This window comes from Populus euphratica, unplaced genomic scaffold (assembly GCF_000495115.2).
Source record: "Populus euphratica unplaced genomic scaffold, PopEup_1.0 scaffold129.1, whole genome shotgun sequence".
NCBI lineage: Eukaryota > Viridiplantae > Streptophyta > Magnoliopsida > Malpighiales > Salicaceae > Populus > Populus euphratica.
In genome coordinates this window covers 888,345-908,448 of record NW_011499907.1, presented here as the reverse complement: position 1 = coordinate 908,448, position 20,104 = coordinate 888,345, and the positions used below count along the sequence as shown (strand labels likewise).

At 31.0% G+C, this 20,104-nt stretch overlaps 3 protein-coding genes across 10 annotated transcripts; 1 reads left to right on the top strand and 2 right to left on the bottom strand.

Annotated features, from left to right (window-relative positions):
- Window positions 1–4,388: 4,388 nt before the first annotated feature.
- EMB2076 (Pentatricopeptide repeat (PPR) superfamily protein) lies at window positions 4,389–7,508 on the bottom strand. The gene is made up of 2 exons (XM_011037544.1): window positions 5,306–7,508; window positions 4,389–4,765 (listed from the first exon to the last, which is right to left on the bottom strand). The coding sequence occupies exons 1-2, from the start codon at window positions 7,052–7,054 to the stop codon at window positions 4,577–4,579; spliced, it is 1,938 nt and encodes a 645-aa protein (XP_011035846.1). The 5' UTR covers window positions 7,055–7,508; the 3' UTR covers window positions 4,389–4,576.
- A 172-nt stretch (window positions 7,509–7,680) lies between these two features.
- On the top strand, window positions 7,681–10,979 carry LOC105133506 (uncharacterized). 4 transcript variants are annotated; one of them, XM_011037543.1, is made up of 6 exons: window positions 7,681–7,822; window positions 7,920–8,099; window positions 9,194–9,267; window positions 9,373–9,452; window positions 9,977–10,124; window positions 10,734–10,979. In XM_011037543.1, the coding sequence occupies exons 1-6, from the start codon at window positions 7,819–7,821 to the stop codon at window positions 10,749–10,751; spliced, it is 504 nt and encodes a 167-aa protein (XP_011035845.1). In that variant the 5' UTR covers window positions 7,681–7,818; the 3' UTR covers window positions 10,752–10,979. The 4 variants fall into 4 exon arrangements, with proteins under 4 accessions (XP_011035845.1, XP_011035842.1, XP_011035844.1 ...); XM_011037540.1 differs by having other exon boundaries at window positions 7,685–7,822; window positions 9,977–10,128; window positions 10,734–10,968; XM_011037542.1 differs by having other exon boundaries at window positions 7,686–7,822; window positions 7,935–8,099; window positions 9,977–10,128; window positions 10,734–10,968.
- Window positions 10,980–14,335: 3,356 nt separating this feature from the next.
- On the bottom strand, window positions 14,336–17,253 carry LOC105133505 (EID1-like F-box protein 2). Of its 5 annotated transcripts, XR_843812.1 has the most exons (5): window positions 17,096–17,253; window positions 16,943–16,983; window positions 15,048–15,819; window positions 14,832–14,902; window positions 14,336–14,764 (listed from the first exon to the last, which is right to left on the bottom strand). XR_843812.1 is itself a non-coding variant. In XM_011037539.1 (4 exons), the coding sequence occupies exon 3, from the start codon at window positions 15,808–15,810 to the stop codon at window positions 15,064–15,066; it is 747 nt and encodes a 248-aa protein (XP_011035841.1). In that variant the 5' UTR covers window positions 15,811–15,819; window positions 16,943–16,983; window positions 17,096–17,253; the 3' UTR covers window positions 14,336–14,767; window positions 15,048–15,063. The 5 variants fall into 5 exon arrangements, 4 of the variants coding, with proteins under 4 accessions (XP_011035841.1, XP_011035838.1, XP_011035839.1 ...); XM_011037539.1 differs by lacking the exon at window positions 14,832–14,902 and having other exon boundaries at window positions 14,336–14,767; XM_011037536.1 differs by lacking the exon at window positions 14,832–14,902 and having other exon boundaries at window positions 14,336–14,776; window positions 17,096–17,252.
- Between the last annotated feature and the right edge of the window lie 2,851 nt (window positions 17,254–20,104).

Below are 20,104 nucleotides of genomic sequence, written 5' to 3'. Positions count from 1 at the left end.
GAGACCAGAGTTTTCATGCATGCTCCAGATGAAGAAATTGGCTATCCATATCGACAACATTGTTCTTAATATTTCATTTCAATTAAGCTGTATGAATCATTTACGAAATTTTGTGAACTGGAGAAAACAATAGAAGAGTAAAAATTGATCGTAGAAAGTCAATTCTAATGTATTTGGCTGTGCTGCTATTATGATCTGACGAATTGGCCGGTGCGTCTTTCTGTATTTTGAACCTATATATTGCTTGAAGTCATGATCCTAGAGAAAACATCACGATACGATGTCGATGTCTTCTGTTTATTGGCAGCGGATATCTCTTAAGCTGATGTCATGTTAGTGAGACTGTCTTGCTGCCAAGAACACTTTCTGCATTTCACCCTACAAAAAGGACAAGAGACAATAGCCAAGACATGTTCAGAGGGTTTGTCATGGATATTTCTAGACAAGAAATAAATACTCTTCGGTAGATTGTTCAGCAGATGGGCAATCAGGGGAATTCGGAGTGGTTCGGACTGCTTAATGTGCCAGCCCACTTGGCTCACAATGCCTTCCATCACAGAATATAGAGTATACTAGAATGATCAGTAGCAGAGATTTATGGTTACCTTTTTGTATTTGTGGTTATCAGACTGGATTCACGAGTTAAATACTTTTGACTTTGTACGTGATGCATTCGCCAAACCATTCATGACACTTCGATAGATAAGCATAATGGATACTAAAATCCATTTACTCAAAATTCCCATGTCTCCTGGAAAGAGCATCCAGGAAGAAGAGATCAAAATTCATTAAAAAAAAAAAGATAGAAAGATGTTCAACCTATTTTTTTTTTGGTTCCATTGCATGCCCAATTACCTGTGGATTTAATAAAATATCACATCCAATTCTTTTGAGCTTAGCTTTATTTAAAGTTAAGGAACTTGTAGTTCTAATAAGATATCAAACTTAATTTTTTTGGGTTTAATTACATTTAAAACCTAAATGGTTGTAAGTCTAGTAAATGTCAGATCTAATTTAATGTTATATAAAGAGATATTTACATCAATATTAATATTTATCTAAAAGACTTTCTTTTTACTTCATGAAAAAACTTTCAACCCCTTAAACAAAAATAAAAAAATTTAAAGAACAAATATTATAAATACTATTTGAATAATCTTAGTAACAATTTAATAATCTTCACCCTCTTACGATAAATTTTTAATATTCACTATATATAAACTAAGATCGAACATTCTTGATTTTAGAATTTAATATTTATTTATTATTTTTCACTATAAAATCATTGAGTTAACCAACAAATGGTTTAAAAAATCACACCTTTTGTAGGAATCCATGCCTCTGCCTTTAACCCTCCAGGCCATCAGTTCTAAAGAAGAGAAAATTAATATAAAAATTTAATCTTTAATTATCCAAACACTTAAAAATTCAAGTTCCTGACATATTGGATTCCATAGCAATCCATCATCATTTAGCCAAAACACGGAATATGAGAGACACACCAAATAAATATACATAAAAAATGTGGTTGGTGCTATGCTACAAGTTAATTTTTTTATAAAAAAATTAAAATTTAAAAGTATTATATTTTTTTTATAGAGTTATACCTAAGAGAATTTGGTCTATCTGTTACTCTTGATCCAAAAATTATATTTATAATATTAATTATAATATTAAACTTGTATGACATAAATTTAAACTAGTTTGGTTGCAATATCAAACCTGGAGCTTTTGATATGATTCTAATTATAAGGTCTTATTATAAAAATGAAATAATTAAAAAGAAAAAAATTTAATATTACAGAATGAAATTAATAAAAATTAAGTGAAAAGAAAAAAATAATAAAGCAAAACATTATTTCGATGAATAATACTTTGCAAGGAGAGCTATAGTAAAATCCCCTCATGAGATCACAATAATTTAATGACCAGTAAAAAAATAAATCATAAACTTTAATTCTTAATCAAATCGATATTAAAAGATGAAATTGAAAGAAAAAACTATTTAAAAAAAAGAAAAAAATCTGAATCAACTAGGTTAACCCGTCAAACTTGAGATTCATGTCACGAGAATGTGATAACTAAATAGAAAAAAGTTAACATTAATAAACTAAAATGAACAAAAAAAAGATTAATTCAAAAGAAAAAAAAACCTACAGGAAGAAAAAAACTAATGAAGAAAAAGAAAAAAAATCTAGATTAACTAGGCTAACCCATCAAACCAGGTTAATCCGTTAAATCTGGGATTTGTGTTATAAAAGTTTGATAACTAAATAGAAATAAATTTAATATTAACAAACTAAATTTAAAAAAAAATTAAAAAGAAAAAAAATTATCTAAATTAACTAGGTTAACTCTTCAAACCATGTTAACCCGTCAAATTTGGGATTCATGTCATGAAAATTTGATAACTAAATATAAAAAAAATTACAGGTTAACCCAGAATTAGCTGGGTTAACCCGTCAAATCCAAAATCCGTGTTATGAAAGTTTGATAACTAAATAGAAAGAAATTAACATTAATAAACTAAATTACATAAAAAAATTAATTAAAAAGAAAAACTAGAAAAAAATCCAAGTTAAACCATTAAATCAGGAACCCGTATAATGAAAGTTTGATAACTAAATAGAAAAAAATTAATATTAACAAAAAAAAATTAAACAAAAAAATATTCATTAAAAAAAAACGAAGAAAACAAAATAGCTTAAAAAAACAAAGCAAAAAGAAAAGAAAAAGAAAAAAACAATAAAAAAAGACAGTTAAGTGTTTCACTATTGATTACACTTAAAAAAATTAATTAAAAAGAAAAATAAAAAAATTCAGGTTAATTCTTCAAATCCGGAACCTGTATCATGAGAATTTAATAACTAAATAGAAAAAAATTAACATTAACAAAAAAAATTGAACAAAAAAACATTCAATAAAAAAACAAAGAAAAAATAAAAAACAAAGAAAAAAAACAGACAACTCAGCATTTCAGTGTGGACTTACACAGTGAAACACTGAGCAGTTTTAGCTATTGTTATAATTTAATAACTAAATAGAAAAAAATTAAACAAAAAAATTCATTAAAAAAAACAAAGAAAAAAGAAGAAAATAAAAAATAAATAAAAAACAACTTAAAAAAAGTAAAAAAAAAAAAACTAAGCATTTCACTATAAACTTGCACAATCAAGCATTGAGCAGTTTTAGCTATTGTTATAATTAATTATGCGTCCATGCGATGTTACAAGTGTATGACATGCTTGAATTGTGTTATAGATTTATAGAAAAAAAAAATTATATGAAAAAAATTGTTATAATTTATAATATTTTTAAGAAAAAAATTATAATATTAAATTCTTAACTAATTTAATATTAAAAAAATAAAATCAATAAATGTTTTTTGGAAACAATCATAACAAAAAAAAAACAGAAAAATATTGTAGCAACCTATAATATTTCATGAGAAAATTTATAATTGTAATTCTTAATTAGTTCAATATTAAAAATAATAAAATCGATAAAGATAATTTTTTAAAAAAATCATAACAAAAAAATCATGTAAGGAAACACTATAGCAATCCACAATGTTTAAAAAAAACTACAAAACTAAAATTTTAACTAACTCAATATAAAAAAATAAAAAAAAATTCTAAAAAAATAAAAAAAAAATCGTAAAACAAATACATAAGAAAACACTGTATCAATCAATAATATTTTTTTGTTTTTTTAAACTATAAAGCTAAATTCTCAATCAGTTTTATATTAAAAAAAAAACAAAAACAATTCTAAAAAAACATGGAAAAAAGATTTTGAAAAAAAAACAAAAAAATAGAAAAAACGTGTTTGAAAAATTAAAACTAAATTTTTAATCAGCTCAATATTAAAAAAATTCGACAAAAATAATTGTCAAACATGTTAGCAAAAATTGTAGAAAAAAAAACTATATAAGAAAATATTGTAACAATTCACAATATTTTAAATAAAAAATTTACCAAATAAAATTTTTAACCAGCTTAATATAAAAATTTTTTGATAAAAATTATTTTTTGAAAAAATTAAAATATTAATAAAAATATAAAGAAATATTATTATAATTCATAATATTTTTTTAAAAAAATTATAAAATTAATTTTTAATTAGTTCAATATTAAAAAAAAATCATCAAAGATACTTGAAAAAAACACCAAAACAAGAAAAAAAAGAAGATAATCTTGGGGAAAAAAACCTGTAAAACCCAAGAAAAAGAGAAAAACAAAAAAAAAAGGAAAAACAATATCAATATATATATATATATATATATATATATATTGTGTGTGTGTGTGTGTGAAGAAAACTACAGATATTTCCCGTGTTTTAGAGTATTAGTTAATACCATTGTGCCAACTTTAGAATCAAGGAAGAGGGAGCATTGAAAATGGGATATTTTGTATAACTAGAGACTAGACATGGCTCATTTACTTTGCGAGATCATGGCACAACTATGTCCCGTGATATTTGCAGAGGTCAAAACAACGATCGACAGTAAGCTTGTTCATTTGTGTTCTCTTCCTTGATGTTTAGTTACAGTACAAAGGATATGATTCCATGTGGATTATCTACGGCAGGTAGAAAACCTGCTTTTAGTTGAATTCTTCTCCAAGTTCTGGAGCATCAGGGCCCCATCTGGTTTTAGACCGCTCTTGCCCATTTTCATGTGCAGCTTCTTTGCTAATTCAGTCTTGCCTCTTAAACACATTCCATGGATTGCAGCACTGTAGAGGCAGACATCTGGTGCAACTTGCTGCAGATGAAACGAAATTTATCAGTTATTTCTGAACCATTTGCAATGCTATAACAAGAAAAGGTCCAGATACAAAGGTCATTCATCCATGTCAGCTCTGCACGTTAGTTTGACAGAAATTTTTTGAAAGACCAAATTTTGCACTTGGAATTTAGCTGTAAATTATATAAGCGTCCAGACTGGACCAACAATTCACAGAAATTCTTTTTTTCTTGTTCGTTAATTATCACAGCTACAAGGGTAAAATATGATATTGATAAGGAACTAAATTATTCTGCTCCATCTACAAAGGATATTCAATACAAGAAATTGACTTGCAAAACTTTTATGAAACTAAAATTCGGTAAAGCTAAGCAGCTCATCTTTTATGCTCCTGATTCCTTAACAGAGTCCAGGTTATGTGAATAAGTTTATCTAGAGTGAATTCAGAGAAATGCACGGAGTTCATGAAGAGTGAAGGCTTGAAGACAGATTAGATTAATCTTTGTATGCAATTGTTTTCGAGCACAAAAAAGATAGAATGTTCAGAAATAAACTTACATCTAGTATTTCCTCCACCTCATCCCAAAGAGATGCCCAAATGCAACTTCTTATCAACGACAAATAGGTAAATGTGTCTGGACGGCACTGCTGGTGAACCATGTGCTCATAAACTTCCAAAGCAACTTTTGGCTTTCTAGCAACTTCACAAGCACCAATAACAAGATTATAGGATGCTGTTGAAACTGAATGCCCAGAAGCTTCCACCTGCCATACAAGCTGAAGAGCTCTATCCCATAAACCGAGTTTCTGGCATGACATCAAAGCAGTGTTGTATAAATGTTCATTTAATAGAGAATTTTGTTCTCTTTTTAGTCTCTCGAAGAGCTGAAGAGCATCAACATGTTGATTTGCCCTGCATAGACCACTGAGCAATGCATTCCATGTGTACTCATCAGGAGCATGACCCAAAGACTTGAGAATTTTAAAGACCTTAGATGCTAGTTTGATTTCCCCTGCTTTCCCAAGTAAATTAATCAATGCATTACATGCAATAAGATTTGGCTTCAGCCCATGATCCAACATATTTTGGAAGATATTCAGAGCCAAGACCCAATTTCCCTTCTTTGAACATGCACCAATAACAGCATGCATAGTATCCCCTCTTGGTTTCAAACCATTTTGAACCATTTCGCTGTAAGCTTCAAGAGCTAGCTCATTCCGACCACAACGAACAAAAATGCTAACTAACAGCGAGTAAGTAACTTGTGTTCCATGATAGTCATTTTCCTTCATGCTTCTCCATATTCTTTCAGTTTCATCCCAATTTTTCTCCTTGCCACAAACAGATATCATTGTGTTATAAACAATTACATCAAAATCCTTCTTCTCTCTGGAAAATGCTTCCAATTCAGCAAACATATCAAGTGCTGAATCACAACCCTCGGTACTTGCAACTACTTTCAGTATTAAGCTACATGCATGACCTGTTGTGATCTCATTTTTCTTCATGTACTCAAAAACTCTCAATGCATCTTCATGCAGTTTGTGTCTTATAAGGCAAGAAAGAAGAGAGTTACAAGCATGTCTGTTAGGCTGGAGGCCTGAGAATTCCATGGACCTAAGCAACTGCAGTGCACTTCTAAACTTGTTAGATCTACTGAGCATCAAAATTCTTCTTGATAACTCATTTTCATCAGTTTCCTCTAAAAAATGCACCCTACTTTCATTCACAGCAGCCCTATTGTTTATAAGTGATGGTGAATGAATTTTTTCATTATTAATATCTGATCCCTGCTGAAGTGGCAAATTGTGTCCACAAGAATCCATGTCAAACTGGTCTTTTCCACTCTCAGCCAAGTCTTGTTCTTCCTTTACATTAGAAAACAACTCAGAATTGTCACTGACAATTCCCCAAGGAGGTAATTTCTGTCCAAGAGGATCCGTATCAAATTGGCCTATTCCTCTTCGAACCAATTCTTTTTGTCTGTTATCTTCGGAAACCAACTTAGATTCATTACAAGCTACCACGCCTGATACAGTCAGCGAATTTCTCATTGTAATGGACCCGAATTGCAAACCCGTCTGAGGCATCTTCAATCGAACACTTCCAAACCAAGTAAGGCCCTTCATTGACACGGAAACCACATTGAGCTCACATATTCCCGCATGAATTTTCCTTGTTTTCATAGCTGAACAACCATATCCACCGCAGCAATAACTTCTACAACAATTTCTATCTTTACCATTGTTTGGAAAATACATACCCTTTTGACAAGCAAGCCCATGCCATTTCATGGTAACTAGCATTGAGTTCCTCAACAATTCTCCCGTAACTGAACTAACATAACATAAAAAAGAAATATGCAAATATTCACTTCAATCTAAATCCTCTAAAACAAGAATAAACCAACTTGGAAGCATCCCAATTCCATCACACACACACACACACTATACAATCCTTTTCATAAAAAAAAGGAACTATCTTTGCTTCAAAATACTAAACCACCAGCAAAGGGAAACTACTTTCATGTAAAATACTAGAAAGTTTCGAAAATATCAAACCCACAAAAGTTAACTACTTGGGCACTTACAATACTTCAACAAGAGTAAGAAATGAAAAAGCTATGAAGCTTTCAGAAACAACCAAATGGAGAAGACCCAGTTCAGTCGCAAGTCCTGATCTTATAAAGCACTAAAGTGAAAAGTGAAAATAGCTTTAGAAAGAGAATAGCTTTAGAGAGGGAGAGAGAGAAAGAGGGGGGGTGGGGGGTCGGACGAGGAGAAGGAGAGGGAGAAGATATACAGGATTATCTGAACTTATAGATTATTGTATAAAGAGGCAAACGGAGCCGTTTTATAGAAGGAATATTCAATAACCATGTTAAACGTCATCGTTTTGTTCCTCTTTGTATTTCATTTTCACCTTGAAAAAAGCAGCTTGCTTTTAACTGCTGGGACTCCTTCGTTAACAAAACAAAGCAAAACCCTGTCTTTGGCCATAGCAGAAAAGAGAGAATCGATTGCAAGAAAAAAGGGCCAGTCTTTTTCTTCTCGTAAAGAAGTTTTAGCTGATGGGTAAGGTTCATTTTCTTTTTCTTTTCTTTTTGGAAATTGTTTATAGTTTTATTTCTGCTTCTAAAGTTTATTTATTTATTTATTTTTACATGCAAAGCATGTTTTATAGCAGAGGAAGGAGGGGGAGAAGAACTGTTTGAAGTGGAATCATCAAAGAGTGAGAAAGTGGAGGCGGTGAAGGAAGGAGTGGCTTCTATAGCATTATTGCCATCTGGGTCCATTTCCGGTCACTTCATTCAGCTGCCCCACTCCATTTGCTATGGTCTTCATGGCACTGGTACCCCTAATCCCCACCTCACTATGTATATGGATGTGTTTAAATGTATGTTTATGCCTAAGTGGGTCAACGAAGTGTTACCGGTCTGGAAAAAAAAAATGGATGCAAGGTCTGTACTTGAACTATGGACAGGAAAAGAGAAAAACAAACCAAAGTTTCAAGTCTTTTATCCGCCAGAACTTTGGGTGCGAGGGAATATTTGGAACTTGGAAGAGTGTTATTAGTCAATAATATTTATTTCTCAAATTGTCTTATAGTATTACTACAAATTGGTTTTCATGGTGTTGTTTGCGAGAAATTATAGATGCATCAGCGAAAATTAGTGCTTTTAGAGGTCTTCATTTACAGTGTATAAAGATGCTAAAAATTATACGAAACATGTCTCTTAATAGTTGGTTCTTGCTAATTTCTCTTTTCTATTCTGGCTGATTTGTGAAAAGACGAAAAAGAAGAACAAGTTATTTTCTTTTATGATTCATGCGGGAAGAAACTAATACTATTTAGAATTGTAAAGTCACACTGAAGCTTTTGGTTATTTGAATGCACATTCTGGCTTAAATTATATTGCTGTTAAGACTTTCTGGCAGCTCCATATGTGGTACTAACATTCCAAATTCATTTGATGCTCTCGATCACTCATTGCACTACCTGATGGTAGTCACCAGTCGCACCATAGTGGAGTCCTGCGTTTGAACTTGCAATGATGATATAAATTATAACCTATAAATTATGAGAAGGAAATGTATACATGTGACATTCTGAGTGTTTTGACATTCAAATAACAAGTGAATCCAAGTGCTTACACGTGCTGGGGAGATATTTTTTCATGACCTGGTCTATTAGATCAAATGAATCATGTTGGGGCATATCAGGTTGGACATATTACCATTGATGTGCCAACATGATTGATTTGTACAAAAACTGAGTCTATGTAATAATTTCTCCTGCCTAGAATGTTTCTAGATCTTAGAAATTTGCTTAGTGGCCATCTTCTGTAAGAATTGATGTAAAAATATCTTTCCATAAAGACTTACTTTTGATATGTTTCCGTGAATTATTTTCCTATTCTAAACTAGTTCTTTTATGGTGAAAAGAATTAGCTTGTGAAAGGGAGTGTAGCAGAGGAGAGGATTATCGCCTGATCAAACTTACAATTGTTGACTTCAACGTATGGCGTGTTTGTTTCTTCGTTTTCCTCCTGTAATTCGTTTCCCTTTTCTGGGCTGTTGTAACCACCCTTTTGTTTGTTTCGGTTGTCTCTAATTTATAACAGAGTGGGAAAGAACAAGCTGTTGTAGTTGAGTGTAAAGGCCATGATGCTGCTCGATTCCATAATGTTGATCAAGCTCATGGGTAAGCCATCTGGGATTTACTGTTAGTTTCAGATTAACATCTGAGATGGGAATCAGTTCCATTTCATGACTCCTTTCTTTTATTTACTTTTTTCTTTTAAAAAACAAACTTTCTGATGTTTTTAAGTTTGTTTTAACTCATGCAAATTTATTATCTTCTGTACTTGTGCTCCACAATTAGTTTGTGCATGCAAGTGTGACATGTTTCATCAATTGGATTATGGATAAAATGTCAATGATAAACCTCATCCCAGTAATTAGTGATTACTGATTTACACAAACTATATTCTGATTTACTTTTAGCAATTAATTCAAGTATAGTTCATAAACTACCATGTGTTCCTCAGAAATTATTGAATTATTTAAGCTGGATTCTGATAGCATTTTGTGACAGCTCTAATCACTCACTCCGACCTTGCTCCTAGATCCATCTCTTATTAAGAAATTGGGATTTGTTTCTCTGTTCAGATATAGACCCTCGGTGATGAATGATTGCACTAACATGTCATATGCTGTTTGTAACAGCTGGGAAAAGGATATTGTAGGTATGGTAGAAGAAAAGCATGGGAAGAAAAAGATTCATGTTTCATTTGAGTGTGAGACACTGAAAGCTGACAAAGCAGCTGAAGACCACATCAAGCAGTTCATGCCAAAATTGGCTGGGCTAGATGCTGTTGGTAATTTTTTTCTATCTGACCCTACTTCCCACTGGATAGTTTTTGAATCTTTTATTAGCCCAAGCAGTAAACATCAACCCCTATGCGGCATTACAAGAAATATGCACCATATTCAGCATTTAACTGTCTTTTGACTGATTCAGCCAAATAATAGTTTTGTTTGACGAGCAAAACAAACTTAGCTTGTGTTCATGTCAATTTCAACAGAAAAAAGTGTCACAGCATTTAAATGTCACAAAATTTTCTGATTCCATATCAAATTACTATTCACTTTCCAGAACAAGCTTAAATAATTTGTGATGCTTTAAAAGACAGTCAAATTCACTGCGTGTCATTTTTGCACAAGTGTGAGTCCTTGATCACTCTCATCCTCAATTTAACAGAAGGGACAGAATTATACATATTGAATTACGGTCATGGCAAGTTCCTTGGAACCCAAATGACGTATTGATTCTTATACTTGTTTTCACGTTGACATATGGTGTCCCAAACTTGGAACTTCTTTAAGTAATCTTACAGCATTTGGTTTACGCAAGGCGGTATGTGAACTGTTTAGAGCTTGAAAAGCCTTGTAAATCAACTTGCTGAAGTTTGAAATTGTGCAGTTAACATTGGGAGGATGAGCATTTCAGGATTGGACTTTGAAGCAGAGGATGCTGGTGTTAAGCAGACTATGATTCAATAGAGATATAACTCTATCCTTGTCTGTATATGCTACTTACTGCATACTATATGTTAATCTATGACAAGAAGCTAGTTAATCACATGCAGCTATACGTTTTTTGCGTTATCTTAAGATAATTAATTTAATGCTTGCTTATGCAACCAAGTTTATTGAGACAAGTCTTCTAGATCAAATATGGACTTTGAAACCAAGGCTTTGATGATTTACTGCTTCGTTTCTCTTTCGAAGAAGAACAAGATTTACTGCTTCAGTTCCTTAAAAAGTGATTATTAGATTGTTTTGTTTATCCTATTATTCATATCAGGGAAAACCATCCAGACATCTTGTAACTTGAGGGCTCTGTTAAATTTCGTTACCAATTCTTTTTACAGCTCGATCGGCTCGCTTTCAAATTGTGCCAATCTTGTGCACCATGAACAAATTCGGGGACAACTTTCTAAAGCGCAATTTAATTAACATCAGTCCTGTTCAAATGAACCCGGTATGCCGCATTAGGCTTTCTATCTTGGGGAGCTTAGGAATAGCCCTTAACGCCGCATCTCTTCGTAGACGCTCGTTGCATAGGGGAATGATGAGAAGGGCAAAAAGGTTGTCTGAACTCAGACAGTTCAAAACCCAACAATGGGGAGAAGGATCATTTTCTTTGTCAAGTCAACCTGAGCTCTTGTCCCTTCTGTGTCCAGTATCAATAGTAAACCAACTGGTTCGCTTATAAGAATTTGGAAAATGGCATAGCAGAGGAATCCATTTTCATATGGCAAAACTTAAATTCAACCAGAGGACAGGCCAGCAGCCCTACAATAAGAAGATACGCTAAATTCCTATTATTATAAATTATAATTATTGAAAAAAAAAACTAATAGTTATCAATGAATCCACTGCTCATTCCTACAGTGATTTCCCTTTTATTTGGTCCCTTATATTTTTTATGCTTTGGTCCTTCAATTTTTTTTCTTCTTTTTTGATCCTTTTTTTATGCTTTGGTCCTTCAATTTTTTTCTTCTTTTTTGATCCTTTTACATTGCTTTGATTTGATGATTTGTTCTTATGCGTGCATATGAGAATCTCAAGGTGTCGAGGAAATGTATCACACGGTTAATTCCCAATTTCAATTTAATTAATTTAAGATAATTAGACCTTCAAGAACCACATTTGAAGCTTAAAGGAATATCCAATCCCTTTTTTTGGCTAACATCATGGATTGATTTTTACGGTCAATGGGGGGTTCATGTTTCTTTTTTTTTCAATTTCAGTTTCTGAACTTTTTTTTCCTTTCAAATTGATCCCTTCATGTTGGCTTTACTTGGGATTTGACTAGTTTGTTTTAATTGCTTTGATACGGAGATCTTGCAATACTGAGGGAAATGTTTTAGTTCAGTTGATGCTTGTTTTTATAAAATAAAACAAAATTCAGCTTATTTAAAATAATTAAGTGTTAAGTGATCAAAATAAAAATTAAAAAAAATATATATGGGGAATGGAGTAAACAAGCAGGTCAAATAGGCTAATAGATATAACGAACTTACCAATGGGTGGGAGGTGTCCATAAGTTTCAAGCAGTCATGAAGAGTTTCGAGTGGTCAAACAATGATTTTCATAATAGCATTGGAAGTGTCACCCCATGCTCCCCCCCTCCTTTTCTTTTTCCTCTCTTCAGGAATCACACTAGTCTACGAAAATTAGAAGATGTTGTCATTTTTTTTATATCAAATTTAATTTTTATTCTTGTAATTATTATTTTTTTATTTTTTTTAATTGATTTTTTTTCAATTTCATCTCTCGTATATTTAATTTTATTTTATTTTTATGTCAAATTTAATTTTCATTCTTTTAATTATTATTTATTTTGTTTTTTATCTTTTTTTATTATTTTTTCAATTTCATCTCTTAATATTTTATTGATTGTAAATTTAATTTTGTATTTTTTATGGAATTGTCTTTTATAAAATTAGTCAATGCCTCATGACATGATTTACTAATTTAGAAAATTAGCTTGAGTTGACTTAAAAAAATTTTAAATTTTTTTATTTTAATTTTATTTTTAAACATTGAGTTAATTAATAATTAAACTTTATGTTTTTTTTATTTTTTTTCCAGTGAAATCGTTCCGGTTGTTTTTTCATTATCTTGTTCAGATTGAATCTTTTTTTTTTTTTCAGTTATGTTTTTCAATATTTTCAAGCAGTCATGAAGAGTTTCGAGTGGTGAAACAATGATTTTCACAATAGCTTTGGAAGTGTCACCCCATGCTCTCCCCCTCCTTTTCTTTTTCCTCTTTTCAAGAATCACACTAGTCTACGAAAATTAGAAGATGTTGTCATTTTTTTATATCAAATTTAATTTTTATTCTTGTAATTATTATTTTTTTTGTTTTTTTGTTTTTTTTAATTGATTTTTTTTTTCAATTTCATCTCTCGTATATTTGATTTGATTTTATTTTTATATCAAATTTAATTTTCATTCTTTTAATTGTTATTTTTTTGTCTTTTATCTTTTTTTTTATTTTTTCAATTTCATCTCTCAATAATTTATTGATTATGAATTTGATTTTGTATTTTTTATGAATTTGTCTTTTATAAAATTAGTCAATGCCTCATGACATGATTTACTAATTTAGAAAATTAGCTTGAGTTGACTTCAAACTTTTTTAAATTTTTTTATTTTAATTTTATTTTTAAATATTGAGTTGATTAATAATTAAACTTTATATGTTTTATTTATTTTTTTTCCAGTGAAATCATTTCAGAGTCATGAGTTTGAGTTTAATGAGTTATCTAGGTTTATTTGGGTTGTTTTTTCAATATCTTTTTCAGATTAAATCTTTTTTTTTCAGTTATATTTTTCAATAGTGTCATCTTGGATTTTTCAATATCTTTTTCAGATTGAATCTTTTTTTTTCAGATTGAATCTTTTTTTTTTCAGTTATATTTTTCAACAGTGTCATCTTGGATTTGAATTTGTTATTTTATTCAATTTATTTTTTAAATTATCTTAGTTTTACAAGTCTCATATTTATTTTATGTTATTTAGAATGAGTTTTATTTTTTATTCAATTTACTTTTTACAAAAAAATTAACTACCTTGAACAGTCTCAATTTAGTTCTTTCATTTTTTTAATTTAATTTTATTATACAATATTTAATTTGCTAAAAATTAAACTTTAACTTTCTTTATCATTTTATTTTATATGAAATTATGATATTTTCATTTAATTTTTAATCAGATACCTTATAAGAATATTAAGAGAAAATCTTTTCATAATATTAACAAACATTAAATTAATTTAAAATCATTATCTATTTTTTAATTATATTATTAAATCAACCACACCTATTAAATCAAAATAAGTTAATGACATTAATCTCATATTTTTCTTGCTTCTTATCCCTCAGCATTCTTATTTTTTTTTACATTGAGAAAAACTGACCCAGCCGCTTCCCAGCCCGCGGCGGAGCAGTTCTACAACAATCGGAGAGACAAGGAACACAGTGGAGTTTCAAGCTGTACACACGAACTCCATCCTTCACTGGAACCAATATAAATTATGCCATGGAAGCAGAATATAATCCTCCGCAGAGGGCATACAGGAGGTTGAACCTTCTAATTTGTATCAAGATTTTCATAGAAAATCTAAGGGTAAAGCAACTGATCGATCATAGACAACAGGGGTCTGTGAATTATTGCAATTACCAATCTGCCATGAAAGTACAAATATCGGCATACATAAAAAGCACACAGTATTACACGCTCACAGTAAGTAACAGATGATAAGCTCGTCAGCAACAGCCTCCAGCCCTTCTCTATGAAACAACTGACCTGAGCAAGAACAGGAAGCAATGTCGTTGAAGTCTAGAAGAGAATTGTGAGGGTTGGTTACAGCTTCAGGGCAATATAGGATTAGCCTATCCCTTCTCATCCACATTTGCTCACTCCACAAGAAACAATCCAAGCCTGCTAAGACAAAAAAAAAGGACCGTCAGTTGTAGAAATTTCTGGGTAGGAAAAGCACGTAAAATACCTCACAAGTCAGTAGCATCTAATTTCTCAACAGAAAACGCATGCTCTTCCATGCCTGCACAACCACAGACACTGTATATCGTCTTACAGGTTGTTACTTCGTTGTTCATGACAAATCGAAGATGTCTCTTTCATAACAGTCAAAAACTCCAGAATTTTATATTTTTATCTCAGTTCCTTTCTAACATAGAGCAAATTACTCAGTAAAGGAGGGTACCTGCATGTATTCTGACTCACTCCAGCTCAGAAACCTCCTCGGAATCAGACAATGGTAAGAGAGTGCATATTCCAAGAACATGTCCCTTGAGGCACACATAATATTCAATGCAGTCGTCATAGGCACCCAGTCTGCAGCTGGCACTCTGTGGAATCATTTCAGCTTGCTGCATGCTCCACAACTTCGCTTTGCAATAAGGACACACCTCGGTTGGGTGGAGCTGGGCCCCCCTTTTAATCAGCATTGTCCGGACCTTTGACATTGCGAATGACTTAAAAATTCCTCGGAAAAATCCTACATCCCCTTCATCCCCTTGGTCAAGATGTTCACAGGGGTCAGACACATACAATACATCTGTCCTGCACTGTGGCAAAAGAAAGCTCTTCCCTGACGTCCTGGAAAACCGAGTCCTATAAACAAAATGACCAGGAATGTGAACATTATTAAACAGGCCACCCCTGGTACATCCTGAGCAGTAAATAAGCAGCTTCCCAAGTGCCCTCCAATTCCCATCAACGCTGTGACTTCCACTGGACTGCAGATCAAGCATCATCTTTGGAGCCCTTGCTCGGCAAAATGCCTTCCACAATACTCGCTTGGCAAGATCATCAAACCATTTGCATACACACGACAGAGTAGCAATCAACTTAGGGTTCCAGTTCAGATGTTGAAACACTAAAAAAATCACATCTTCACTTAGATGCCCTTTTATGCATTGACAGCTGGAGGAGTGTACGCAACGATATTGCTTTGTCAAAATCATTGTCTCCACCTAGTAAGATATTAATATATGATAACAAAGATAATCAGTACTTGTTGTATATTCCTATCAAGATCAACACAGTTAAAAGTCAACAGATATAGCATTTGACGACCAAATTTGCCAAGTTGAAAACAAAGCTCAGGCTGATTTCTATTTGAGAAACAACTGTTTGACCGTGCAATTCAGGGGCATGAAGCTAAAGGAAGAAAATAGCACTGGAACACGGCAAAGTGAACCTGTAAAGACTAGATCCATATGTTGTTTATATGTATAATATAATAATAAGAAACGTATATTAAATACCTTTCATATCATGGTCATGGGAGTGAATACGGTTCACTTATGGAGTCATATATACCAACAAATTAACCATTCAAATCATCTATTCTCATTCAATAACAAGAATGAGTGCCAGCAATAATGATGTTAAGTCAAGAAAATTCATGAACTGTGATCTTAATGAATAAATCTACTATCTCCTGCTATAATTAATCTAGAAGTTAAACGGAAAAAAAAATGTAAAATTGAAAGCACACAGCATCATAATCTTCAACGGAACCACAAAAGATACAATAGCAACAAACTTTAGTTGAAAAACAAAAATCCTATCAAACAAAGTCCAACGTTAATCTATACGTGAGTACTAATAAAACCTTCTGAGCTACCTATGCATTTCTCAGTAAAAAATAACTCCAGCGCTTCTGTTCGAAAGTGCACATGCCTTAAACATGCATAACATTTTATAGAAATTTGCCACGGTACAAGTTGACACTTAATCCTAACCATTAAAAGCTTCAAAACTTGTTTAAGCTCCATCATCTCAAGCGTCACATAGCAAACTACAACAGAGATTTTCTCAATGCATGTGAGTTACCCTCCAAAGCTTAGATCCACAAGAACAATTTATCAAATTGCAAGCAACTTAAACCAAAAAAAATAAAAATAAAAATGCAATCACTTGATCTAAGAAAAACCCACTTCACATATTCACTTGATTATGCAAAAACAGCACTTGAGGTTGAAGAGCTAAAAAATACCCTAGCCCACATCAAAATCAAACAAGAAAAAGCAAAGAAGTTAAAAGTGGATAGGATCGTAATTAAAATCACATCAAAAACCCAAAATTTCCGACCTCAGCAAAACAAGTGTCCTCTTCTCATACCCTCAAAAACCCTAAAAAACCAAATTTACACCAAAAAAATGAAGCAAAGATTAGGCTTTTTGTGAAGCACTGGTTTAAAAAAAAACTTCACAAAAAAAAAAAAAGGAAACTATGACCACTTACACGCACATAAACACCTTGAGACGTATTTCGGTCCAAAGTGAGAAATAACGCAGTCCAGAGAGAGGACTTTGGAGAGTAAAGGAAATGCAGAGATTGGAGCGAGCGACAAATAGAGCAGACGGCTTTCTTGAGGCTGCACGCAGGAGAAGAAAATAGTTTTATATTTCTTGAACAGATACAGTTACGTGCTTATTTTTATTTTCAAATCAAAACCATTCATATTTCGCCACGCAAGAGTATAAAGAGCAAGTGGGTTCTGACAGTGGCTCATGTGTTAGTAGGTCATTGGTGGTTGTTTGGGAGAGAATGACAGTCAGGGGGATAAGTAGAACCCAGACTTATGGGGTATTTTTAAAATTTGAGGGAAATGAAATGCCAAGAGCACTACTACTATCCACAGGAGAAAGATTCTAAAGCCCCCACATTTGTCCACGTGTCAGTGTAGATTTTTCGCAGCATATTTTATTATTTGATCGATGATCACTGTCTGTGTGCCTCTTTGGCATCCTTTGATTGGGTATATTTCCACGTTTCAGATTCTGTTCGAGATTCTCTATGGTTGCTGTTTGAGCTGGTTTTTCATTTCCTTATTTTTCAAGTAATTTTTATTAAAAAAATATATTAAAAAATATTTTTTATTTTTTATTTTTAATATGATTATATTAAAACAATCTAAAATACAAAAACATTATTTTAAATATTAAAAATTTCAAATTTTAGACAAACATTATTTTGATCCCATGCAAAATTTTAATTAGAGACATTTAAAATTATATTTCATAAAATATTTTTAAAAAATTAAATTTTTTATAAAATTATTTTTTATTTTTTTATATCTAAATTGTAATATTTAAAAATTAAAGCTGGCCCTACTCACCGAAAAATAAAGCTCTTCTAATAACAATATATTCTATTAAAAAAACTCAAATTCAAAACTTTTTTTTAAGCAAAAAATCATTAAACTATTTAAATTAATTATTATTGAATTTGATGGTTTTTACATGGTGATATTAAAAATATTTTTTAATAATAATAATAATAATTATATTTTTAAATAAGTTATTAGTAAGTTATAAATGAATGTGGAAATTGATTGATATTATAGTGATGATGTTGCTGACAAAACATGCATGGATCTTGCTGACAACATTTGCACTTGTTTGACGGCTAAACATATTTGCAAGCATGATTTTGTGCGAACCCACCATGCATGATTTCATATGATGGATGGCTACGAAGTTGTTGATTAGAAACAATTTATTTATTTTAAATTTAATTTTAAATTCAATTCCTAATAAAGATGCATGATACTAGGTGGTGCTGTAATGTTGATGCACATAACATAACATTGATAATAAATACTTTAATTATTTGTTGAATGTCATAAGTAATGTGTTAGCCTGTTATTAGCTACTTAAGTAGAATCACTGGTATTTCTTAAACCAACATAATACTATTAGCATCCTCTCTTTTAATTTACCATGTTTATTATAGTTTTGATTTGTATATATTAAAAATAAATTTTACAAATAAAAAATTATCATTTTAATATATTTTAAAAATATTTTTAAAAAATAATTGTTATCACAATACCAAACTCATATAATATATATATAAAAAACACCATTTAAATAAAAAATTAAACGATAAATACACGTGTTTCAATATGAGAAAACCGCTAACTAATTAACACCTTGTTTGGAAATGACTTGCTGTTTTTGTTAAATTAAATTGTTATTTATATTTTTAAATTATTTTAACATGTTGATGTTAAAAATAATTTAAAAAATAAAAAATATTATTTAAATATATTTTTAAATAAAAAATATTTTAAAAATCAATCATTATTACAATACCAAGTATGCTTTAAAGATTCAACTTTCATGCTCTATACAACTTTAGTTTCTGTTAAGTAAGTAAAAAAAATAATAATTAATTTTTAACATTTTAGTTACTAAAATAATAGAAGTAATTGCATGTAGCCTGGTTGCATAAGAAATCAAGAGGCTATTACTTTGATATCAGTTAGGGTGTTAAGGTGACAACTACTGTAGAGGATCCAAGTTCTATTATCAACTTCTTCATAATCATGCATCTGAGATCTTAATCACCATTTTATTAATGGTCTATAGGTGACCATAATCATGAACATTTGTGGTGTTCTTGAAAAGTGTTTTTTTATGTTAAAATATATTAAATAAATTATTTTAAAATTATATTTTATTTTTAATAATCACATATTTCAAAATCATAAAAAAAATATTACAACACTTTTAAACATGTTAAGATAATGTTTGATATTACGATAATAATTGGTTTTTAAATTGTTTTTTGATTGGAAATATATTAAGATAATATTTTATTTATATTTTTAAAAATTTATTTTTGATGTCAAAACAATAAAAAAATATTAAAAAAATATTTTTTTATTAAAACACAGTCGGCTGCTTAAAAAAAATAGTATTGTATTTCAAAATCAGGGCAATATTGAAAAATTCATCCTCACATCATCAGTAAATGTTTCAGATAGTTTTTTAAAATATTTTTTATTTTAAAATATATATTTTTTTAATTTTTATATTAATATATCAAAACAATTTAAAAATATAAAAAATAAATTTTACTCAACGGACGTTAGTAACGCAGTACCAGGTGGGCGTTTCAAGAACAGTAAAAGCAAACCATTTTCATCGGCAGAAAATGGAGGCCCTGCCTGCTATCTGATAGGACAATAATAAAGACATGCAGCGGCGTCATCAGAAAGACATTTCTGAATGCCCGACTCAGTCAAGGGGAAGGGCTTTGGGGACACGGCCTTCTTCTTGCTCGATGAGTTGTGCTAAAGGCAGATGTGCCATGCCAACCACTTGCTGGAATTATGGGTGTACCAGCTGAAATGAGCACAGCATATATAACCAGGGCCCCATTTCATTATGTACTGGATCCTCATCACCCTGCCATTTAAATTGATATGAAGTAGAACACTCTCATTAATGAAAAATTCAAAAG